Genomic DNA, 27,181 nt, shown 5'->3' with positions numbered 1-27,181 from the left:
ATTATGATGATCACACATTAATCTGAATGGCAGACAAATACAAGCCTTAATTCTAAGTTCTAAATTTTTTTTTTTTTTTTTTTTTTTTTTTTTTTTTTTAAAGTAGGTTTAGTGTGAAAACCAACACAGGGCTTGAACTTAGAACCCGGCCAAGACCTAAGCTGAAATCAAGAGTCAGACTGAGCCACCTAAGTGCCCCAAAACTTGACCTTTTAAAGAATTTGTCCTGGCAGCTCTGCAATGGGTTATTATTACTTTAAGATCTTACAGACTTTTTACCTACTGTGTGTTTCTCAATATAACAGAAATAAAACAGAGCTGAGTAAATGCAAACCATTTTAAGAGGAACTTACACAACCCAAATGAATTTGTGATAAAATTAAAAGAAGATGTACATATTTCTTTCATCCAAGCCTATAGAAAGTTTGTCAATAGAAGCTAAATCAAACACCAAAATGTGAACATCTCAATTACAACAGTAATTTGAGAACAGATTCTCATACTCTCAGAAGTCATGAGAAAAAAGAGCTTCAAAAAGTAGTAAATTTTGTCTTTTATTATATTTCACCATTATTGGCAATTAACATTTTAAGGATTTAGGCTCTAGTGCTAAATCCTAATTAACTTTTTAACAAAGTTATCTGTTTCATGTAAAATTTCTGTTAACACTTTAAAAATAATGTATAGATGAATTTTTCATTACCCACATAATAAAGTAAAATCAAAGCTATTAATTTTTAAAATGCTGGTAGCTTTTAAAAAGCTGTTGAAACAGATATTTTAAAAAGCATGTTTATGGCTTTAAAATGAAAACCTATGAGAGTATATTAAAGAATAATTAAATTTTTAAAATCAAAGAATTAAATTAGATAAAAGCAATAGCAGATACTGCAGAAGCAGGACTTAAGCACTGTATTTCCTCCTTTTATTGAGGTATAATTAACATTATATTAGTTTCAGATGTAAAACATAATGATTTATTAATTGTATCTATTGCAAAATGATCACTACAATAAGTCTAGTGCAAAAAGAGTACACTGTTTCTATGAGAAAATCACCAAAAAAGAACCATTAAAAATATATTTACCGCCTTACTTATTTGGAGGCATGGACAGTACAAAACTCCACCCAGAACCAGAAAGGAAGCAAGAAAAAGTCTCCCGGAAGCTTAAGATGGCAAAAATTAATGTGCTAACAATAACAACAAAAAAACCATACACTACACTAATTGCTTATTCCCTCTTCTTGTGTACAAATTCTAAAAAACTTGGACCATCCTACCCCAGCCCAAGCCCACAGTTTATTGGAAACAAAGAACTGAGAGAAACTGAGGTACTTATATAGGCTGTCACACCAACAGCAGCAAGAAGCAATGATTAACAGAAAGGGAAAAACCAAAATATAAAAATAGCAGTCAAGAACTCTAAAAGCTGTAGATAGGCCTACATATGCCAAGACTTTGTGAGACATTTTATACCACACCGTAATAATTTATACATTATGAAGATGTTAAATGATATTGAAAACACTTATTAATAACATAGGAAGCTAAAGGTTTTTTTTTTAAGTTTCCCAAACAAAAGATACTTAAAATACGGAAAAAAAAAACCAGTTTGAATTATAGAAAAGTTTACTTTTCTGGGATCCATTTATATGAATCATGGTTCCTTAGAGAATTTTATATTTACACATGTTATTGATTATAAAAATTGAAATCTGCCTTGCAGCAAAAGCCTGAGAGATCTAACATGTCCCACACATGCTCTCAAATAGGAGATAGTTGTGAGAGAAACTAAGAAAAACTAAAGACTGAAAATCTAATCTTCAATTCAAATGATTCCAAGGCTAGTCCTACACATGAAAAGCAACTATGCACAAGGATTTACACATTAAATCCAGATTATAATCTTGTGAATCAAGTATTACCCCATTTTATAGGAATCTGAGATTCAGTGGTAAATTACCAACCCAACATCATGACAACGGGTGGAGTACCAAGTGCTCTGGGTCTGGAAATTGCATGCTCTTTCTATTATGCCATCCCAAAATTTGCCAAAAATTTTAATTGATATAATACATCTTTATAAACTGCCACCAAATGAAAAACTTTTATAACGTACTGAATTCCACTATGAAAAGCTTTAACTAGGGGTAACTTCATTTCCCAAGTGTACTCCTAGGAACACCAAACCCCCAGAGTGTAACAGGTGCTGTTGGCAGTGGGAGAAAGATGGGGTTGTTTTAGTATGTCTAGAAAATTTCTTTTTTTAATATAGTTCTTAGGATCTTTAACATACTTATTATAGTTTTTGGCACTGTGATTCTCTAAGGGTTCCTTAAACCTTTTCTTGATGGACACCCTACAGGTACTAGCATTCCTAGGAACACATTTAGGAAATCCTGCTACATATAATCCAATGTAGACAATACCTGAATACTAGGTTCTCATAGTCCAAGTCAGCACTGACGTGTAGAAACTTAAGATACACTGAAAAACTATCCAAGAAAAAACTTGATCAAAGTAGAATGCAACTAATTATAATAATGACTTTTTATACTCCACCTTACATTCAACCTATAGAGAAAATAAAGGTGGGAATGGGATGGATTTGTACAAGGGCTGACAATATTGACTCCATCTTTGGCCCTTTGTGTACCAAGGCCCATGGAAGTTTAATGGGTACCCAGACTGGAATACAGGAAGGCTTGTTCTGATCTTCCCTAAAGTCATTTAGATAACTAGTAGAGATGACATAGTTTCTTCCCCTCCCTCCCCTCTAGCACACAAATGGTGCCACTTTAGATACCCACCCTTTGGCCTCACCACATCACTATAAATTAGTGGATTAAGGTCCAGGCTTTGCAGAGAAGAGCTGATCCCCCCTGTCAGTAAGTTACCCTAAATAAATCTCCGTGTAAATGATATGAAGTCACTTCCTTTGTTTTTCAGTCTCAAAGTGCTTTATCAATCTGAAGAACACTTTTCTCTCGCTCCTCCACCTTCTAACAGGACGACATCCAAATAAGCCAGTATTAAGAAGATACTCCCAACTTTTATTTTGAAAAGCTTAAAGCTACAAACAAGTTAAAAGAGCAGTACAATAAACACCATATACCCTTTCCAAATGGACACCATATACCATAACATTCTGTCACATCTGTATTCTCAGTCTCTCACTTTCCAAAGATAAACACACATACACACACACACACACACACACCATGCAAACAGACATACGTTATTTTTTGTTATACCATTTTGAAGTAGTTGCATTATCACATGATATTTCACACCTAAAGTCATCAGCTGGTGTCTTGTAAGAACAAAGACATTCTTCTGTATAACCATGATTCTACATAATTCAATAATATCATCTGTATCAGTAAACAGCTGGTGCCTAACAAAACATTTCTAAAATTTAATGACTTAAAACAATAGGCATACACTAATGCTTATGAGTCTACCAGTCAGGTGGGTGATTCTGTCTTGGCTGGGTGGTTCTGTCCTAGTTTGGTTAATTCATGCGTCTGTAGTCAGTTCTGCTGATCCACCTTTGGGTCTCTCACAAGTTTGGGAGTTGGCAGACTATAAGCTAGGATGGCCTTAACTAGGAAAACTGAACTCTCCTCCACCAGATATTTCACCCTCCAGTAGGTTTGCCAGAGTTTGATAAGATGGCAATGCTATGTCTCCAAGAAAGTGGAAGGCACAAGAACTCTTCACAAGCCTATGCTCAGAAATGGCACACCATCATTTCTGTCACCTTCTGTGAGCCAGCCCATTATCATGAGGTAGGGAAATAGTCACCATTTCTTAACAGGAGTACCTGCAAAGTCACATTGAAAAGAGCATGGGCACAAGGAAAGATGAAGAACTGTGGCCAATTTTTTAATCTGTCATATCACCTAATAGCCAAATTTCCCCAATTATCCCCCAAATTGTCTCTTTATTGTCTTTTTTTTTTTTTTGGTTTGTCCTTCTTTCCCTCCCTCTCTTTCCTCTCCTCCTTCAGAAGAAAGAAAATCAAACCAACGTTCACAAATTAAATGGTTTCTATGCTTGCCATGAATCCTTTAATTTAGAGCATCCACCTAATTTTATTCTTTCATGGCATACACATTTCACAATACTCAGTTGCTCAAAAGAAAACAAAATGGACTAGATTTTAATGTCTCTAAATACTCATTTCACAGTGTAAATTATAAACCCTAATATGAGGCTATTTCTTTTGTTCATAGATAAAATTACCTAATTGTGGTTCACTATATATTTTGCATGTTCTATATCCTAACATCCTAGAGTGCCCAAATTAAGATTTCCCTATATTCTTCTCTAAGTCCATGTCCTCTCTCATCACTTCCCTACTTTTCCACAAAAGGAATTTATATCAATACAGGAATCCCCTCCTTATCTATAGTTTCACTTTCCATGGTTCAGTTACTCATGGTCAACCTGGTCCAAAAGAAAATGATCCTCCTTCTAACATATCATCAGAAGGTCAAAAGCAACCTAATGCACATAGCACAATGCTTATGTCAGAAACCTCATATCATCTTATCATGTAAGCATTTTACCATCTTGCACTGTCACCAGAAGGGTAAGTACAGTACAGTAAGATACTTTAAGAGAGACAGCACACTCACATAACTTTTTTAAATAAATTTTTTAAAGTTTATTTATTTATTTTGAGGGAGGGAGGGACAGAGAGAGAGGGAGAGAAAGAGAATCCCAAGCAGGCTCTGCACTGTCACTGGAGAGCCTGATGCAGGCCTTGAACTTGTGGACCATGAGATCATGACCCGAGCTGAAATTAAGAGTCAGACGCTTAATCAACTGAGTCACCCACTTAACTGACTGAATCACCCAGGCACCCCTTACATAACTTTTATTACAGTATATTGTAATTTTTCTATTTATTATTCATTGCTGTTGTTAATCTCTTACTGTGTGTTTTTTATAAATTAAACTTCCTCACAGGTAATTATGTACAGGAAAAACATAGTACATGCAGGACTTGGTACTATCAATGGTTTCAGGCGTCCACTGTGGATCTTGGGATATATCCCCTGTGGATAAGGGAGATTACTGTACACATATTACAAACCCTAGTGTAAAGCTTTCCCTGATTCTTTCAAGCAAGTGTCATTAACAACTCTTTTTCTATGTTTCCTGTACCCACCTGAGCCATTGTTAGTGAACATTTTTAATACTACATGAGCAGCCTGACTTTTCCTCAGATCACTGTACCTTGGAGTAACTATTGGTCTTATTCTGCCATATATATATATATATATATATAGTTCTTAATTCTGCTAGCTATTGCAGAATTCTAGCCCTCAAAGATTCATTCAGTACTTGGGAGTCATTTTTCACAAGTATTTACAAATGGATCTCGTGGCTATTTTGTGATATACACCAGTTCCTCCTCTTTAACTCCAGCCTAAACCCACTTTCTAAGTGCCCATTTTGTTTTGTTTTTTTGTAAGTAGCACGGGCCCTACCACTGCCTAACTATTCTTCTATATGTCCTCCCTCCCCTGACTTCAAAAGGAGACATTACATTGAAGTCTTGTCACCTCCTCAGCTATTCTTACCTAACACTGTCTATTTTTCTGCAGCCACTCACTGTGAAATGTTTGTCTGTGCACTTCATTATTTTTCTGCTTTTTCCTCATTGTTAACTTCATATAGGAGTAGTTATAATAGATATGAACAAATTCTTCTGAGATACAAATTCCTGAGTAAGCAATAGAAAACCCTCCAGGTACATAATGGAAGCATCTGACTCACTCAGCAGTACCTATGGACAGAGCCTGTGCTGGGCTTGAATCTGCTCAGTACAAATTCTGCACCAAGGACTCAGATTACACTAGTGTAGTATCATTTGTACTTTCACTCTGTGCACTACAAATTATAAATCAGATCATATAAATTCACAAGTAGAACTGACTTCCTCTGAATAAGTAAGCATTTTTATCTTCAATACCATCTGGTTTTCATTAACATTTACTTCCAAGTATAATGTAGTAACCTCTGCCTTATTATATGCTTCATTCTGATAAACTCAGGAAAACCAAAAAGATTTCCATATTACCCTCTTCCTCCTCATTTCATTCCTAAATTGGCCTGATCTCAGGTTTGTGTTTAATACTGAAATGCATAAAATCAAAAGTTTAAGGTACCAGCATCTCCAACTCATACTCCAAATTAACATCATAATTTAACTGGGCATACAGGAGGCCAGAACAAAATAGTAAGCACCGCCTTCACCTCCAATGGAATAGTTTCTCACAAAAGCTATCTGGTTCTTCACTCCTAATGTATCTAAACTTATTCATAATGTATGTGACTTACAGGAAAGGCTCGTTTTGACCTGGACAGGATTCCCCTCTACTCCTACACTACTGGTAACCATAACCTGACAAGCACGTGTTAATTAGCACTGTGTATTTTTCAGTGTGATGGAGAGTAACCAATATACCATGGTTATTATTTTTTTTACCTAAAACCTATTTAGAATATCTTCTGGGCGTCTGGGTGGCTCAGTCAGTTAGGCGTCCAACTTCTGCTCAGGTCATGATCTCAAAGTCCGTGGATTCAAGCCCCGCGTCGGGCTCTGTACTGACAGCTCAGAGCCTGGAGCCTGCTTCGGATTCTGTGTCTCTTCTCTCTCTGTCAATCTCTCTCTCTTTCTCTCTCTCTGCCCCTCCCCTGCTCACTGTCTCTCAAATTAAAGACATTAAAAAATTTTTTTTCTTTAAAAAAAAAAGAGTATCTTCTAATGTTACAACGGAAAATACTGGTTTGACAATTAAACTGAAGTATAACAATATTAGTACAATTAATATAACATCACAGATACTTTTCTGAATTTTTTCTATCAAAGCATTTTCTTCTAAATTCCTCCTGCTTACTTCTAATATTTATTCTAAATTTATTAAATATATTTCTTCCAAAAATATCTGAGAAACTGTAGTCAAAAATAAAATAAGTCTTCTAAAATACTTTCTATATTAGAATTCTTGGTGTGGATTTTAATTCAACTTGTTGGATGACCTTGACAGTTGCATAAGGTTACAGGCATGTTTATGAACTTGGACATGGATGCCAGGAAATAGGAAAAAAAAGGGAAAGCTGCCTTAGGAAACCAGTATAATCTTGGTTCCAAAACCTAATAGAAATGAATACAAGAGAAAAGTCCATTGATTTGTCTCTCTCTCTCTTTTTTTTCTTTTTTGTTTCTTAAATTCCACATATGAAATGAAATCGTATGATACTTCTCTTTCTCTGATTGGTTTATTTGGCTTAGCTTTATAATATGCTAGCTCCGTTCACATCATTGCAAATGGCAAGATTGCATCTTTTTTATGGCTCAATAATATTCCATTGTACACATATACCACATCTTCTTTCTCCATTCATCTATCAGTGGAGACTTGAGCTGCCTCCATAATTCGGCTATTATAAATAAACATGCTATAAACATAGAACTTCATGTATCCCTTTTAATTAGTCTTTTGTATTTTGGGTTAAATACCCAGTAGTGCAATTACTGAGCCATAAAATAGTTGTATTTTTAACTTTCTAAGGAAAGTCCAGACTGCTTTCCCGGGTGGCTGCACCAGTTTACACTCCCACCAAGAGCGCACAGGGGTTCCTTTTTCTCCACATCCTGGCCAACACTTATTACTTCTTATCTTTTTGATTCTTGTCATTCTGACAGATATAAGCTGGCATTTCAGTGTGGCTTTGATTTGCATTTCTCTGATGATGAGTGATGTTGAGCATCTTTTCATGTGTCTATTGGCCATCTGGATGTCTTCTTTGGAGAAATATGTGTTCATGTCTTCTATTTTTAATTGGACTATTCATTTTTAGGTGTTAAATTATATAAGTTCTTTATATATTTTGGATACTAACCCTTTAGTGGATAAGTTATTTGCAAGTATCTTCTCCCATTCAATAGGTTGTCTTTTAGCATGGTGCTGTCCAGTTTTCACCAAACATCATTTGTTGAAGAGACTTTTTCCCATTGCCTATTCTTTCCTGCTTTGTCAAAGATTAATTGACCACATAATTTTGGGTTTATTCCTGAGTTTTCTATTCTGTTTCATTGATCTATATGTCTATTTTTGTGCTGGTACCACACAGTTTTTGATGACTACAACTTTGTAATCTAACTTGAAGTCCAGTATTGTGATACCTCCAGCTGTGCCTTTTTTTCCACTCACAAACCCACACGCGCGCGTGCACCCAGACACACACACAACACACTGGAATAATACTTGGCCATTAAAAAGTATGAAATCTTGACATTTCCAAAAACCAGAATGGACCTATAGAGTATTATGATAAGTAAAATAAACCAGAGAGAGAAACACAAATACCACACGACTTCATTCACATGTGGAATTTAAGATATAAAACAAATGGACAAAGAAATTAAAAAAGAGAAAGACAAACCATGAAACAGACTCTTAACTATAGAGAACAAACTAATGGTTGTCAGAGGGAGGTGGGTGGGAGGATGGGTGAAATTGGTGATGGGGATTAAGGAGTGTACTTATGTGATAAGTACCAGGTGTTGTATGAAAGTGTGGAATCACTATATCGTATAAATGAAAACTGGGCTCTGTGCTGACAGCTCAGAGCCTTGGAGCCTGCTTCAGATTCTGTGTCTCCCTCTTTCTCTGCCCCTCCCCTAAGCATGCTCTGTCTCTCTCTGTCTCTCAAAATAATAAACATTAAAAATGTTTTTAAAGACGTAATATTATACTATATGATAACTGGAATAAAAGTAAAAACTTTAAAAAAGGAAACCAAGAATAAGAAGTCATAAACATCAGGATCCCTAATACTCTATCTCTTACTTTACAGGCAAGTTTGTAACAATACAAATGTTAAAGAAAACACTAAAAGATATTAATGTACTAGATGAATTATCAATAGTACTCACGCATCATTTGAGCAAGTCATAAATTCTCCTTTTATTTTGGGATGCCATGAGCCAGTATGAAGCATTGCTGTATGACCCTTAAAAAATAAAAATACATGAAAAAAGATATTTAAAAAAGATTTAAAAATAAACAAAATGACCAGAAACTGACATATCATGCTTTAAAGTTAAACTTTTTAGTCCTCCCAAGATCACACTATTTTATTAAACTATAATATTAAACATATTATGCTACGTCAATTTTATTTCATAACATGCTTTGTTTATTTCACTTTGTTTAATTCACCATATAATTATTCTGCCCAGAAATTAACTCAGTGCTTATATAGAACGGGTGCTTAATAAGGAAGGAAACATAAAGGAAATTGACAGCCTCTCTTTAAGAAAGAAATAAATGGAAAAACCCATAATAAGAGACAGATAGACCCTTCTTTAAAGACTCTCTTCTCAATGGAAAAGAAGACTAGAAAGTATTTGCAAATAATCAAGGTAAAACCAAGAGGGTAAAGGGAAAAATCTGCACTTCTTAAAAATGTGTCCACAATCTTGATTCTACCATATATCTGTAAGAATAAATCTGTGAGAAAAGGAGAGACATCTTTAAAATGATTCAAGATTAGCCCTACTCACTTTGGAGATGAGCACTGAGTGTTATGTAGAAACTAATTTGACAATAAACTATTTGTAAAAAAAAAAAAAAAAAAAGATTAGCCCTACTAAGTATAGAACATAATAAAAAAAAAATACTGTAATTAAAACAATGTGATGTTGGTATACGAACTGACACACACAGAGTACATATCAAACATAAATACACACATACACACACATTCCCCTTCTAGGTGCAAAGTCAGCTAGAGTGACCTCATACAGTATGTTCAGATGGGGCAAAAAAGAGCCTAATACCTAATAACTGAAAAATCTCTCATTCTGAAAGGGTCCAAAATAAAACTGGGCTATAAGAAGCAAAATGTGTATCTTTAAATGATTTAAAGGAAAATAACTGTATCTCTCTGGAAAGAATGAATTGGAACTGGAGTACCCACACATAAACCTGGAGACCATCTACAGTCCAAGTTGCCCACAACACCTGGTCAACTCCTGAAATCTGTTATCTTTACTGGGTACAAAAGGGGATCACAGATATGCAGCAGGGAAGCATGAACTGAAGTAATGGTACCAGAAGGGAAGTCTTGGATTCCACTTTCCTCTCCTGTATATCTAACTATCAACTTGACATTTCCATTTGCATGTCTTAGGCATTTCAAACATAATAATAGGTCTAATAGGGAAATTTGCTTCTTACTGTCCACTTCATTTGCAATCAACTTCTTTCCTAGTTGCTAAAATTACAAACGTGGGAGTCATCCTTAAATACTACAATAACCATAAACCTAAAACCCTCTCTGTCCAACTAAATACAATCCTTAGTTAGTCCTGTCAGTTCAACCCAAAATACATCTTAAATCTATCTACTTTTCTCATTATCCACCACTACAACTCTTGTAGAACCCAACATTATCTCAGTTATTACACACTAAACACGTCTGTCACTATTCTCTCCACTTTTATACTTGCATCATGTGCTCCACCTAGCAACAATACAGTCTTGTTTTTTTGTTTTTATTAATTTTTGAGGCAGAGGGAGACAGAACACGAGTAGGGAGGGGCAGAGGGAGAGGGAGACACAGAATCTGAAACAGGGTCCCGGCTCTGAGCTGTCAGCACAGAACCTGATGCAGGGCTCGAACCCATGAACCGTGAGATCACAAACTGAGCCGGAGTCAGACGCTTAACCAACTGAGCCAATACAGTCTTTTAAAAATATACTTCTGGGGTGCTTGGATGGCTCAGTTGGTTAAGTATCCGACTCTTGATTTCGGTTTAGGTCATGATCTCACGGTCGTGAGATCAAGCCTTGTGTTGAGCTTGCCACCAAGCACAGAGCCTACTTGGGAATCAATCTCTCTCTCTCTCTCTCTCTTTCTCTCTCTCTCTCAGAATAAATAAATAAATAAACTTATTTTTTTATTTATTTTATTTTTTTTGTACAAATAGTTTATTGTCAAATTAGTTTCCACATAACACTCAGTGCTCATCCCCACAAGTGCCCTCCTCCATGCCCATCCCCCCTCCCCCCCACATCCATCAGTCCTCAGTTTTTGTCAGCATTCAAGAGTCTCTCATGGTTTGCCTCTCTCCTTTTCCCCCACCATTTCCGCCCTTCTTCCCCCACTTGTTCCTCCATCAAGTTCCTCCTAATCCTCCTATACGTGCAAACATATGATATTTGTCCTTCTCTGCCTGACTTATTTCGCTCAGCATAACACCCTCAAGGTCCATCCATGTTGCTACACATGGCCAGATTTCATTGTTTCTCATTGCCATGTAGTATTCCATGGTATAGATAAACCACATCTTCTTGATCCATTCGTCCGTTGATGGACACTTAGGCTCTTTCCATGTTTTAGCTATTGTTGAGAGTGCTGCTATGAACATTGGGGTACATGTGCTCCTATGCCTCAGCATTTCTGTATCCCTTGGGTAAATTCCTAGCAGTGCTATTGCTGGGTCATAGGGGAGTTCTATTGTTAGATAAATAAACTTTTAAGAGTGTATAAAAATACCCTCCTACACTGTTGGTGGGAATGTATACTGGTGCAGCCCCTCTGGAAAACAGTGTTGAGGTTCCTCAAAAAATTAACAGTAGAACTCCCCTATGACCCAGCAATAGCACTGCTAGGAATTTACCCAAGGGATACCTATGCTGATGCATAGGGGCACATGTACCCCAATGTTCATAGCAGCACTCTCAACAATGGCCAAATCATGGAAAGAGCCTAAGTGTCCATCAACGGACAAATGGATCAAGAAGATGTGGTTTATCTATACAATGGAATACTCCATGGCAATGAGAAAGAATGAAATCTGGTCTTTTGTAGCAATGTGGATGGAACTTGAGGGTGTTATGCTTAGCGAAATAATTCAGGCAGAGAAGGACAGATACCATATGTTTGCACATATAGGTGGATTAGGAGGAACTTAACGGAGGACCATGGGGGAGGAGAAGGGGAAAAATAGTTGGGAAGAGGGAGGGAGACACACCATGAGAAACTCTTGAATGCTGAGAACAAAGTGAGGGCTCATGGGGCTGGGGGAGGGGGGAAGGGGGGTGGTGGGCATGGAAAACGGCACTTGTTGGGGTGAGAACTGGGTGTTACATGGAAACCAACTTGACAGGGGGGGGGGGGGGGGGGAAGGGGGGGTGGTGGGCATGGAAAACGGCACTTGTTGGGGTGAGAACTGGGTGTTACATGGAAACCAACTTGACAATAAACTATGAAAGAAAAAAATATATATATATGTAAAATAAACTTCTAAAACCACCACTAGTTATTGTTCTCTACTGGCTCTCCAACCTCTTTACATAGTCTACAACGAGTCACATGTTCAGGCTCCTGCCTTCTCTACAACTGCACTTATTTTGTCCTCCCTCTTCCCCAACAGACATGAATCCACTGGCCTTCTTTCATTTCCTCCAATACAACCAGCTTTTTTCCTGAATCAAGGCCTTATTCAAATAAGTATGCTTTTCCACTTATTCAAATAAGTATGACCTAGCCCTATCTCTGAGTCTATATGGCCCATTCTGTTGTTCTCTTCCAGTGCACCTGTCCATTTCCTTAATAAGAATCACAATTTATAATTCCATATCTATTAACTTGTTATCAGATTTCTGAAACTGATGTTTTGCATATTCAAAAACAAACAAATAAGGCTGGGAAAAACCTAAAATTCAATATAAACAGAAACAAATGAACCCTACTGTATTTCAAATGAACAATAAATACACTGAAAGAATAAACTGAAGGTAATAACTCAAGTAACTGTATACCCTGTACTGGGTTAAATGGTAGCTCATTTAACCACCAAGGAATACTCATGTCCTAACCACTGGAAGTTGGAAACATGACCCTAAAGAGTCAGAAGAGGAGAAGACACAAAGAGAAGAAAGCTCTGAGAAGATGAAGACAGAGACTGGAGTTATACTGCCACAAGCCAAGGAACACCTGAAATCACCAGAAGCTGGAAATGGTAAGAAAGGATTCCCCTAGAGCCACTGGACAGAGCATGGCTGTGTCAGTACCTTGATTCCAAGACTTCTGGCCTCCAGAAATGTGAAAGAATTTCTGCTGTTAAGCTACTAACTGTGTGGTAATTTATTATAGTAATCCTAAGAAACTAATACATACTCTCAGGCTAAAGACCAAAAGAAGCATAAATATATATTGAATTCTAATTAATATATGTGTTTCTTTTTTGCAGTGGTACGCATTAACAATTCTGAAACTGCTTTCATTATAATGAAGAATTAAGCAAGTGAGGAAATATGTTGAGGACCATGGGAGTCGCCTTTTTTGCTGTTAAAGAAGGGAGTTCCAAAAGTGGGAAGAAGAAAGACTAGAAAGAACTCTATGAGTTTTGACTGAAATTACGGATATCAGTATGAACCCATGATGTCAAACAGGTAGCTACAAATATAGGTGTATGTGTGTATGTAAGCCCTTCTCTAGCTTTGTATGCTGTGAATGGCTAGAGGTAATGACTCCCCAGCAACCCTAGCACAGAGATCCTAGTTTCTAAACTGTGTTCTCCATTACAGGAAATGAGGCTCCTTGGAGAGATGTTTGATTCTTGTTCACACAACATGAACATGGAACATGTGGTTGTACCAAAAAGTAAGAAAGTGCAAAAAATGATGGGGATTTGTTAAAAGAATAAATAAAGTGCAGGTTGAGGGGCTTCCCCTGGGACAATAAGGACATTAACATAAATAACAAAAGTAACAGATTATAAACCATTTACTAAATTAAGAAATCCTGAGTATATATTAATAAATAAGAGAAAGCTCTTCCTTACAGTAGAATGATAACTAATAAATATAAAATGAATGATGGAGTTAGAAAAATCACCATTTTGCAATCATCGTGGTAATAATTGATCCAGGCAAGAATCATCAATGGATGCTAAAACTCAGAGAGAAAAGTCTGGTAATGAGCAAGGTATTTCCATGCTATCAAAATCTCCCTGCAAACTGCTGAATGATTACAAAGAGAAAATAACTAGGGAAGAGATCTGGTATTACAGTACCTTAAACAGGTCATCCAAATTAGCGTCACCAATACCGTGATGCACTGGTATCACGTACTTCCTGATAGGAGGATGTAAGAAGGACCCAATATCGTTACTGTAACAGCCTTTCTAGAAATGCATACCCAAACTCTCATGATGAGAAATAACAGGCAGAATCAAATCCTACATCTGTTGCTACATATTTACAACTTCTACACATTTACAAAATAATGACTTAGAGTCTTCAAATATACCAAAGTTTCTTTTAACAAAACGTAGAGGAACTATTCCCAATTAAAAGAGACAAAAAGGCATGACTAGTGAACTGGTGGGCATATAATCATAAAGAAGATTGTTGAGATAACTATGGGCTGGAGATTAAATACTATTTCATCAACGCTAAATTCATAGTTATGTAAAAAGATCATACGTTATTAGGAAAACCACACTGAAGGATTTATGAGTAAAGGAACATGATGCCTGCAAGTTATGTCAAAAGCTGGGGAATATTAAACACACACACATAATTCTAATGTATGTGCATTTACATATGAGTGTGAGTGAGGGAGGATATAAGTGTGAGGGAGGGAAAAAGAAAGACAGAGTTTGTGTTAGCTGAGGAGGGGGGGAGGAAGATAAAGCAATGGGACAAAATACTAACAACTGATGAATCTGAAAAAAAGGTGTAAGTAAGTTCTATGTACTATTCCTATAACTTTTCTGTTAATTTGAAATTATATCATAATAAACACTTAAAAAAATGTCCTAGCTGCTCTATGAAGAAAAGCCTGTTGCAATGTCAAAAGAGGAATTAAGAGGGCCAGCTGGAAAGACAGTGATGTGGTTCATCTGAACACTGACGGTCGCTTGGACTAGGGCACAGCAGTGAGGTATTCGGAGGTAAGATGACTTGGGATACATTTTAAAGAGAGAGACAACAAGTTTCCCTAAAGAACTGGGTCTGGGCTGCAACCACAGATGAAGCCAAAGTTTGTAAATTAATTAAGCAGCTGTGTTGTGTAAATGGGTGACTATATAAATAACACATCATTCTCTCTGGCCATGGAGAATATGAACTCTCTTCTGTGTTTAGGAAATTCCCCAAAATATGACTCAGTAAAAGACAGAGACTACCTCTCATAGAGAAGTGGAAAAGTCAGCCTCTATCTTTGCCAGCCTCCCTTATAGATGTGACACAGGAATGCAATCTAGCTCCACCCATTACATTCCCTTGAGCTGTGACTTGAGGACAAGAGAGTGCTATCTTTCCCTGTTAGTCCATTTGGGCCACTGTAACAAAAATATCATAAACTGAGTGGCTTATGAACAATAAATATTTGTTTCCCAGAGTTCTGGAAACTGGGAAGTTGAAGATCAAGGTGCCAGCAGATTTAATGTCTGAACTTCCTAGTTCACAGAAGCCATCCTTTTACTGTAACCTCACATGGTGAAGGGGTAAGAAAGTTTTCTTGGGCCACTTCCATAGGGCACTATCTCATTCATGACAGCTCCACTTTCATGGCCTAATCACCTCACAAAAGCCCCATCTCCTAACACCATCACCTTGGGGGTTATGTTTTCAACATATGAAGTCTGGGGGATATTCAGTCTTAAGGAGTAGTCTGGGGATGATTTTTGCCTTCTACGTTTCTCGACTTAGGCTCTGGGGCAGTCTACAACTAAAAACTAAGAGCAAGAGCAGACAAAGTTCCAAAGAAAGATTCCACTCTGGAGGGCATAGGATGAAAGGCCTGAGGGATGGGGATGAAAGGCCTGAGGAACGAAGTTCTTGTGATCTGACCTACCCTATGCCAGCCAAGCACAAGCAAGAAAGCTACCAAGTCTCTCCTCAGTGCTGGCACCAAAAATGGAAGTTGTCCTAACAGGGCAAAGAATCATCAATTTCCTTCATTTCACACCAGGCAAGTGCTGGCTCTGGGGTGATGCTTCTCATCCTCCCAACCAGCAGTGGCCCTGTGAGGTCATTTACAGCAGATGAGTGCCAGCAACAAAACAGCGGCTGTCGTCTCGGTAACAGGAGCAGCCCTTCAGAGAAGATACTTGCTGGCTCTCCTGACCCAAACCAGGAAAAAGCCAGCAACAAAGAGGAATGGTGCCTCCTCCTCTGAACCAGAAGCAACAATGACAGCAAACCGTGTGACAGCAAAAGTGTGTGGCACTTTTGACACTCCATGCTTTCTAGTAGGCCAGTATTAACAAGAAAGCAGATCACCTACCAACATAAGTAGAATAGAACCTTTCTGATACTCTATGCTTTACATTTGGGAAAATGCCATCAGTGGGTAGCTACACTGACTTTTCCCACCAACAGAGAGAAACGGCTGCTATGGGGGTGCCTGAGTGGCTCAGTCAGTTAAGTGTCTGACTCTTGATTTTGGCTCGGGTCATGATCTTATGGTTTGTAAGTTCAAGCCCCACATCAGGCTCCACATTGCTGGTGAGGAGGTTGCTTAGGATTTTCTCTCTCTCCCTCTCTCTCTGCCCCTTCCTCACTCTCAAATAAATAAATGTTTTTAAAAAGAAAGAAAACAGCTGCTGTGGAGTAGAGAAATTTTTATTTTTCTACCCCAGTCAAGCTTTGCCAGGAGGCATAAGCTACAGTATGGGCACTGTCTGAATGCATAAAAAGAGTGATTTTCAGCAACATCAGAACAGAAACCCCTGAAAGAGAATAAAGGGAAAAATCATAAGGGGAAGGGTAAGAAATCTGGAGAAAAATATCCTTTAAATCTGTACAAAAAGTCCTCCACTCAGTCCTGAGGTGTACTGTGTGAAACCTACTAGCCAGGGTCCATATGAATCCCTGGGTAACATGTACATGAAGCAAACCAGAATAGCATACAAAAATGCTTTGAAAATTAATACTCACAGGAAGCAGATCAGGACTTAGAGTCTAAATCTAATTAGGCTCACCCTCAGCCAAAAAAGAAACCACACAAAGAAACGAAAATTCAGCATTCTCCAGAGGTTTTGGACAGGACTCAGAATATCATAACATAATATTCAAATATGAAAGATACAACCTAAAATTAATCACATTTAATTAAGAACCAGGAAAATCTAACCAGCTCCCAAGAAATAATAAAAGATGCCAACCACAAAATGATCCAAATGTTGTAATCAACATTTTTTAAAAAGACTTAAAATTGGTGTTTATAACCATGATACATAAAGGGAAAGCAAACACATCTGAAACAAATGCAAAGATATAAGTGCTCAGCAAAGAAAAATAAACTATTAAAAATGGAAGCTTGGTCATATTGAAAAATATAACAATGGAAATAAAAATTTCACTGTAGGGGCCCAATAGAATGGAAATGTCTGAGAAAGACTCAATGAACTTGAAGACAGATCAAAAGAAATAATTTAATCTAACAGGAAAAAATGAGCAGAATCACAGAAAGCTATGAGACAGTATCAAAAAGTTTAGTACTCATATTACATGAGACTTAGGAGAAGAGAGAGAGGTACAGACAAATATTTGAAGAAATAATGACTAAAAATGTCCCAAAAATGGTGAAGGGGGTAAATTTACAGATCCAAGAACCTCAGTGAATGCCAAACAGGATGAACAAAACAAAAAATAATAATAATAGTAATAATAAATAAATTTTTAAAAGCCTACACCTTGACACATAATAAACCACTAAAGTCCAAAAATAGAGAACAAAAATTCTAAAAGCAAATATAAAAAACAACACATTACATAAAGAAAAACAGATACTTGAAATACTGCATAATTACTAACAAAAATAAAGCCAGAAGACAGTGGACCAACATTTTTAAAGTACTGACAGAAAAATACTGTCAACATAAATGTATAGAAAATGTACTTTGGGAATGAAGGTGAAATAAAGACACTGTAAGATGAAAGAAAACTAAGAGAACTTGTCACCAAAAGACTCTGCTTTAAAAGAAATGTGACAGAAATTGAAAATTGATCATATATTTTATATAGAAATTCAAAGAATAGCTAAGAAATTCAAAAATTATTTTATTTTAAGAATACTTACTATAAAGTTGGACACCTACCTCATACCACACAAAAAAAATTAACTCTAAACTGATCACAGACCTAAATGTAAAAGCTAAAGCTATAAAACTCTTAAAAGAAAATATAAGCATAATTCTCCATGACTATGGGTTAGGCAATGACACTAAAAGCATAAAACAAAGGAAAAAATAAATTGAGTTTCATCAAAATTTAAAACTTTTGTGCCTCAGAGGACACTATTGAGAACATGAAAAGACAACCCAAAGAATAGGAGAAAATATTTGCAAATCATATTATCACATAAAGGACAAATATCTAGAATATATAAACTGTTAGAACTCAATAATAAAAAGACAAATAACCCAATTTTACAATGGGCAAGGATTTGAACAGACATTTCTCTAAAGAAAATTTACAAATGGCTAATATATACACATAAAGATGGTCAACACAGACCACGGAGATACCACTTCACACCTTGAAGATGGTTATAATTAACAATAACAACATGAGAAAACTACAAATGTTGACAAGGATGTAGAAAACCGGAACCATCCTACACTACTGGTGGGTATGTAAAATGTTATAAACAGTTTGGAAAACAGTCTGACAGTCCCTCAAAATGCTGAACACAGACTTACCAAAGGACCCAGAAATTCCACTCCTAGGTAAACATCTAAGAGAAATGACAACATATCTCTGCACAAAAACTTGTACATGAAAGCTCATAGAAGCATTATTCCTAATAAAAAAAGGGGAAACAGCACAAATATCCATCAACTGAAGAAGAGAGAAATGTATCCATACAATGGAACGATATTTGACAATGAAAAGAAATAAAATATTGATACATGCTACAACATGGATAAATTTCAAAAACATGCTAAGTAAAAGAGCCACGCACTGTATGATTCCATTTACATGAAATATCCAGAAAAGGCAAATCTATAGAGACAGAAGGAGACTAGTAGTTGTGCAAGGCTTCAAGAGGTGGGAGGGTTGGGGATGCTGGCTAAGGGACAGGGAGTATTTTGTTTTTTACTACTTTTTGGGACAGTTTTAGATTCACAGCAATATTGAGAGGAATGTACTTTCCATATAGCCCTTGCTCCCATATGCATAGCTTCCCTCTATTATCAATATCCCCCATCACAGCAGTACATTTGTTACAACTGATAAACCTACACTGACACATCATATTAATCTAAATTCCACAGTTCATATTCAGGTTCACTCCTGATATTGTACGTTCTATGGATCTGGACAATTTATAATGACACGCATCCACCATTATAACATCATATAGACTAGTTTCACTGTCTTATCATACAGACTAGTTTCATTGTCTTAAAATCCTCTGTGCTCTTCCTCATCATCACTCCTTGCCCCTTACTCCCTGACAATCACTGATCTTTTTATTGTCTCTGATAGTTTCTTTTGGGGATGACAAAAGTGTTCTAAACTGGATTGTGGGGGCGGCTGCACATTCCATGAATATACTAAGAACCACTGAATATACTAAAAGCCACTGAACATAAACTAAATGAGTAAATTTAATGGTTTATGCATTCCATCTCAAAATTAAAAATTAAAAAAGAAAGACTACTTCAAGCGAAAGGGAAATGATAACAAAGAGAAACTGGAATATAAACAATGAAAGGGCAGCAAAAGAAAAGGTAAATACCTGAGTAAATAGAACAATATTTTTCACCTTTAACTTTTGTTGAGAACAAAAATTATTACCGTTGCCTGATAGGATTTTCAACATATGTAAACGTAACATACAACAACTACATCAGGACTGGGGAAAGAGCTTATGTGGTTGCACAATTTCTATTTTTCACTTGAAATGGTCAAATATTAATTCTAAGAAAATTATACGTAATTTAATTTATTTTTATAGTTCCCTAAAAGCACCACTTAAGATACTATACAAAGAGCATAATTAAAATCCAACAGGTAAATAACAATGGAATTCTAAAAATACTCAGATAATTTAAAAGGAATCGGGAAAGATGAAGCATAGAAAAAAGAACAGAAAGAACCAAAAATAATAAAATGGTAGAACTAAATCCAACCCTATCAATAATTACATTAAACTTAAAATGACCTAAACACACCAATTAAAAGACAATAATTACCATTATACATTAAAACACAAAGTCCAACAATTACAGTTCTTTCAGGAATCTGACTTGAAATATGACAAAGAAAGATTAAAAATTAAGAATCGAAAAATACATAACAAGCATCTTGACTCAGGGCCTTGCATTTGCTGTTCCTCTTTCTGCACAGCTCCTTCTCAGATATCCATGTGCCTGGCTCCTTCAAGGATCCTTCATCCAGACCTCTGCTGAATGCCACCCCCTCAGAGATCTCCCTGACTACTCTATCTAAAGAAACCCCTCATCACTCTCCATCCCCTTAATCTGCTTCATTTTTCTTCATAGCACTTATTACTCTCTGATTTTGTTATACAATATATGTTTCTGTATATTTTCGTGTCTCCCCACTGGCATATAAACTACATGAGGGCTTTGCCTACTAGACGCTCAATAAATGTTATTGAATAAATGATACCAAAAGAAATATACCAAGCAAACAATAACTTTAAAAGCTTGAGGAGTGCCTGGGTACCTCAGTTCATTAACTGCCCAACTCTTGATCTTGGCTCAGGTGATGATCTCATGGTTATGAGTCTGAGCCCTACATCAGCCTTCTGTGCTGACAATCCAGAATCTGTGTGGGATTCTCTCTCTCCCCCTCTCTCTCTCTACCCCTCTGGCACTTGAGCTCACTCACACTCTCTCTAAAAAAAAAAAAAGGCATGAGTGAATATATTAGTATCACACAAGGTAGAAATCATAACATGAAAAATCACCAGAGATTAGGAGAGACATTATATAATTATAAAAGGATTAATTTATCAAAAAGACATAGCAATTGTTAAGTGTATATGCACCCAATACAACACAGTTTCAAGAGATGAAGCTAAAACTGAAAGAACTGAAAATACTATTGAAAAAATAAGCACAGACAAAATCAGCAAGGATATAGAAAACAACAACTCCATGAACTGATCTAACCTTACATAAACAGAATACCCTACACCTGGCAACAGCAGAATACATATTCTTCACAAATGCACACAGCCCAGTAACTAAGACTAATCATATTCTAGATCACAAAACAAGCCTCACCAAATTTAAATCCAACCATAGCAATAATTACATTAAACTTAAATGTGCTTAAATTCCAATAAGGGAATTAAACTAGAAATTTGTAACAGAAAGATGACAGAAAAATCCCCAAATATTTGGAAATTAAATATTATGCTGCTAAATTACCCATCAGTAAAAGAGGTAGTTCCAAGGGAACTGAATGAAAATGAAAATATATCTCAAAATGTGTGGTATGCAGCTAAAGCAATGCTTACATGGAAAATTATAGCACTGCATTGTTCTATTTAAAACAAGGGGTGCCTGGCTAGCTCAGTCAGTTGAGCGTTTTGACTTTGGCTCAGGTCATGAACTGGCCATTCACAAGTTTGAGCCTGACATTGGGTTTCTGTGCCAACAGCTGAGTCTGGAGCTTGCTTGGGATCCCGTGTCACCTTCTCTCTCTGCCCCTACCCAACTCACACGCTGTCTCTCTCTCTCTCTCAAAACTAAATAAACATTAAAACAAGAATTAAAAAAAGAAAAGATAAGGGGTGCCTGGGTGGCTCAGTCAGTTGGGCATCGGCTCAGGTCATGATCTCACGGTTCGTGGGTTCGAGCTCCACGTCGGGCTCTGTGCTGACAGCTAGCTCAGAGCCTGGAGCCTGTCTTCAGATTCTGTGTCGCCGTCTCTCTCTGACCCTCCCCTGCTCACGCTGTCTCTCTCTCTCTCTCTCTCAAAAATAAATAAAACATAAAAAAAGATAAAACAAGTCTATAATTAAAGCATCCACCTTAAAATACTAGAATTAGAAAAAGAAATAGGAAAAGCAAGCAAAAGGAAGAGTGTAAGAATAGAAATCAATGTTGAAGACAGAATTAAAAAAAAGAAATACAAATGAATGAGATAAAAAAATTTGCTCTTTGAAAAAAATCAATAAAATTGAAAAGCATCTAGTCAGGCCAAGATAAATGAGAAGACACAAATTGCCAAATCAGGAAAAAAAGAAAAAAATATGAGCAATGACCCTAAAGATATATTACTATTAATTCTATGTATATAAATTTGCTAACTTAGAGGAAATGGACCAAGTCCATGAAAGTCACAATCATATCTCAACCCAAGAACAAAGAAATAACATGAATAGCCCTGTACTTATCAAATAATGGAACTCATAGCTTAAATTTTTGAAAACAGGAAAAAGAAAACTCCAAGCTACACTGGCCAATTCTACTAGGCATTTTTAAGTGATACCATTTATAATGTTTTTAAAAAATGAAAATTTTAAGTGTAAATTAAGTATGAATTTAATAAAATCTGTTCAGGAGCTCTATGCTAAAAACAATAAAACCTGGAAAAAGAAAAAAAAAGAAGACCTAAATAAAAAAGAGATATACTGTTGTTGATAGAAAAGACTCCAAACAGTTAAGACGTCAATTCTCTCCAAATGATCTTTAGATTCAAAATAATTTCAAACAAAATCACAGCAGTGTTCTCTGCATATATAAACAGGATGATTGACTCTAAAATGTGTATGAAAAAGAAACTAGCCCCAAAGCAAAACTACAATGAGATATCACCTCACACCTGTCAGAATGGGTAAAATCAACAACACAAGAAACAACAGGTGTTAGCAAGCAAAGATGAGGAGAAAAAGGAACCCTTGTGCACTGTTGGTGGGAATGCAAACTCATATAGCCACAATGGAAAACAAAAGGAGGTTCCTCAAAAAGTTAAAAACAGAACTACCCTATGATCCAGCAATTGCACTAGTTACCCAAAGAATACAAAAACACTAATTCAAAGGGACACATGCACTCCTATGTTTGTAGCAGCATTATCTACAATAGACAAATTACAGAAGCAACCGAAGTGTCCAGTGACTGATGAATGGATAAAGAAGATGTGATTGATACACACACACACACACACACACACACACACACACACACACATATACACACTGGAATATTACTAAGCCATAAAAATGAATGAAATCTTACCATTTGCAGCAACACGGATAGAGCTGAAGAGTATAATAGTAAGCAAAATAAGTCAGAGAAAAACAAATACCACATGATTTCACTCATATGTGGAATTTAAGAAACAAAACAAATGAGCAAAGGGAAAAAAAGAGAGAGAAACCAAGAAACAGACTCTTAATTATAGAGAACAAAGTGATAGTTACCAGGTGGGTGGGGGAATGGGTGAAATAGGTGATGGGCATTAAGAAAGTGCACTTGAGATGTGTGTGTTGTATAGAAGTGTTAAATCACTATATTGAACACCTGAAAACTAATATAACACTGTATGTTAACAAACCAGAATTAAAATAAAAACTTTAAAAAAAAAAACAAAGAAAGAAACTGGGGTGCCTGGGTGGCACAGTTAGGCATCCAACTCTTGGCTTGATCTCAGGTGATCTCATGGTTCATGAGTTTGTGCCCCACATGGACCCCCACTGATACTCAGAGACTTGCTTGGCATTCTGTTTCTCCTTCTCTCTGCCCCTCCCCTGCCTGTTCTCTTTCTCTCTCTCTCTCTCTCTCTCAATAAATAAATAAATAAACTTTAAAAAAAAAGAAACTAAAATAGCCCAAACAACTAAAACAAGGAACAAAGAGCACTCACACTACCGAATTTTAAGACATACTACAAAGGTGTAACAAAGGCAGTGTGATATTCGTGAAAGGGTATACACGTAGCAATGGAACAGAATAGAGAGTCTCAAAATAAACTTTTTCAAATATCATCAATTTATATTTGAACAAATATGCAAAGGCAATTCAGTAAAGTCAGTCTTTTCAACTAATGATAGTGAAATAACTGGTCATTTATATGCCTCACCGCCCCCCAAAAAAAACCCTTGACATATTTCTCACTCCCTATACAAAAATCAGCTCAAATGGATCACAGAATCAGTGCAGAACATTAAAGAGTAAGACTCCTATAAGAAAAATGGATGAAAATCTTTGTGACTCTGAGTTCAGCAAAGTTCTCTGACCAAAACCCAAAACATGATCCCTAAAAGAAAAAACTGATAAACTGAACTTCATCAAAATTTTACAAACTTTTACAAAGAAAATGAATAGACCAGCCACACAATGGGAGAAAATATTTACAAGTCATGCATTTGAAAAAGGATATACACCCAGAATATTTTTTTGAACTCTCAAGAACAAACAAGAAGAAAACAAATATTCCCTACCCCCCAAAATAGGAAAAAGAAATTAAATGGACACTGCACCAAAGAATATATAAAATAAAGATAGCAATAAAAATAGTATGAGAAGATGTTCAACATCATTAGTCTTTAAGGAAATGCAAATTAAAACAACCAGCTGCCATTAAAGACCTGTAAGAATGCTAAATTCCAACCACCTGACACCACCAGTTGCTGGCAAGGAGGCAGAGCACCAGGACCTCTCAGTCACTGCTGGTGGGAATACAAAACAGCACCACCACTTTGAAAGATATTGGCTAGTCTGACCATGTGACACAGCCACCACACTCCTCGGTATTACCTCCACTGATTTAAAATTTTATGCCTATGCAAAACCTACATGCAAATGTTTACAGCAGCTTTATTCATAAAGCTCTGTTGGCAAAACATGTTGGGATAATGGGACAGATGTGAGGTGTGAAGGAAAGAGGAGTCAAGTAGAACTCACAGGTGTTTCAGCTGATCAGCTAGTGAGTGGTGACGCCATTTACTGAGATACAAATGCCTGCAGTAAGAGGATGTCTAGAAAGAAAAGTCACAATTTCCTTTTTGCGTATTTTAGGTTAAGATGCCTATTATACATCCAAGGTTAAGATGCCTATTATACATCCAAGTGAGACTGTGAAGTAAGTAGTTGGTAATACTGGGCAGGTGAAAAGACAGGTCAAGAAACATAAATTGTAAGTCATCAGTGTCTATACATGACATTTAAAACTGATGTGGGAAACAAAGACAAAAGGAAAAATTAAATTTTCTTACAACTTACAACCCATTCACAAGCCCTTGAAACAGGCAGAGTGACCTTCCCCTGGGGGCTCAGCTGCCTAAATGTTGACACTTTGCTAAGGGCAAAAGGCAATCTTAACATTATCCTAACCCCCTAGGATCCTGTGAGTCTGCTTTAAACATAAAGAAATTCCTTTGGAAACTTCTTATATCTCCACCCCCCAAGATATATGTTAGTAATCATCCTCCAAGCATGTGGCCCACTATACATCTCAAGGTCTCATGACGGAGGGTTTGCTAGACAATAATAAATGACCTTTTCTGAACAACAGCTAGTAGCCCCCTCAGGGCCCTGGAAACCTTGTTTCCAAAATTGCTTAGACCCCTCCCAACCTGACTGTATGTAATCAGTCACCCATCACAACCCCACTGCAGCTCTTTCTGCCCAGAAGTCCTGTCCCCGTGCTTTAATAAAATCACTTGTTTGCACCAAAGACATCCCAAGAACTCTTTCTTGACGGTTTTCTCTGAAGCCCAACATTTCCACGTCAAAACCATGTGACCAGATGAGATCAATCAGGAAGCAAATATAAATACTAAAGAGGGTTCAGTGTAACAGTATGAGCTGGACACTCCCAACATTTGGAGGCTGAATGAGAGAAGGAGCAGCAAAACCAGAGTGAAAAGGAACACTCAATGCGGTAAGAAGAAAACTGGGAGAGCACAGTAAATTAGAAGTCAGGTAAGAAGGTATATCAAGAAGTAGAGTAATCAACTGTATCAGACACTGCTGAGAGTTATGGATGGTTCATGGGAACTGAGAACTGCCCATCAGATATCACATGATGGCAGGCTGCCATGAACAGAAAAGTGAATTTGGGTCCCTTCAACACTATGTACCTAAGGTACTGAAAGCTAATAATTAGTTGATTGGCTGATAATACATAGGATTATGTATTATCAGGGGCCTCAGTAATCTCTTTCCAAAACAAATTTGTCAGACTATGCTTATTTAAGAAAAAAAATAATTTCTGAAGCCTAGCAGTAAACAGCTATCTTGTCTAGTTTCACCCTATTACCAGGAAAACAGCTCATAATTTGCAATAAAGGGAAAACCCCAATAAACCAAGACATACATGCCCAGCTCTGAGGACTTAGAGCCTAACTACTTTGGCTTCCTCAGTCTTGCAGACTACTCCATATGTGCATTCTCCTCCTCTGCTTAACTGAGCCCCATCTCCTCTGACGTCTCTGCTTCGCCCCGTAATCTAATGCATACTCTGCTTACCTCCCAGTCAGTTCCTACTTTACCATTTTCATCTCCCACGTCCATACTCAGGGGTTCTACAGAAAGATGCTGCTCTGTCCAGTGCTTAGAACATCACTTCCTGTACTTTGAACAGCAACCCAACAACTCACCGACACCATGCAGGTCTTAATGGCAGGCCCCAGAAAACAGGTCTTTTACTGACATTTGTTGATTAAAGTTGAAATAGCATCTTGTAATATAAAGGATATTTTTTAAGAGGACCAAAAGAAAATGATCCCTATTACAGAAGATATTAAGATAAAAGGACATATGTTCACCTTAGCTGTTGAGTATCCCGAATACAAACACAAATAGTAGGTTAAACTGTAAAATATCTAAAAGACTATGAATGTTGTTTCTTGTTTGTAAGATAGGAGCATGACAAAGGCAATGGGAATGTTAAGTACCCATGTGTTAAAACAGTGACCAAAATTAGTCATAACAAAAATCAAGTTCAACTAAGGATTCTTAAATGTATCTAAACAGATTCAGTACTATGGCTAACATTAGCGGAAAAAATTTTAAAGTGACACCTATTAAAGAACAGCCAGTGACCAAAACAGTTTTTCATCAAATAAACTAGTTTTTTTCTCTTTCTCCTTCATCTAAACATAGACACTCCTGAAAAAATCCCTTTCTTTATTTAACAGGCTTAACTG

The 27,181-nt window shown here is 36.7% G+C and overlaps 1 protein-coding gene across 1 annotated transcript in view; it reads right to left on the bottom strand.

Annotated features, from left to right (window-relative positions):
• WDR70 (WD repeat domain 70) overlaps positions 1-27,181 on the bottom strand; it is a 290,059-nt gene that overhangs the window by 157,350 nt on the left and 105,528 nt on the right. Inside the window, exon 9 of the mRNA XM_039250525.1 lies at positions 8,958-9,034. Within this exon, the coding sequence (XP_039106456.1) occupies positions 8,958-9,034 (77 nt within the window). The remainder of the gene's footprint in view (positions 1-8,957; positions 9,035-27,181) is intronic.

Source organism: Hyaena hyaena, unplaced genomic scaffold (genome assembly GCF_003009895.1).
Source record: "Hyaena hyaena isolate Hyena2069 unplaced genomic scaffold, ASM300989v1 scaffold_372, whole genome shotgun sequence".
Taxonomy (NCBI): domain Eukaryota; kingdom Metazoa; phylum Chordata; class Mammalia; order Carnivora; family Hyaenidae; genus Hyaena; species Hyaena hyaena.
This window is presented reverse-complemented; position numbering and strand designations above follow the sequence as displayed.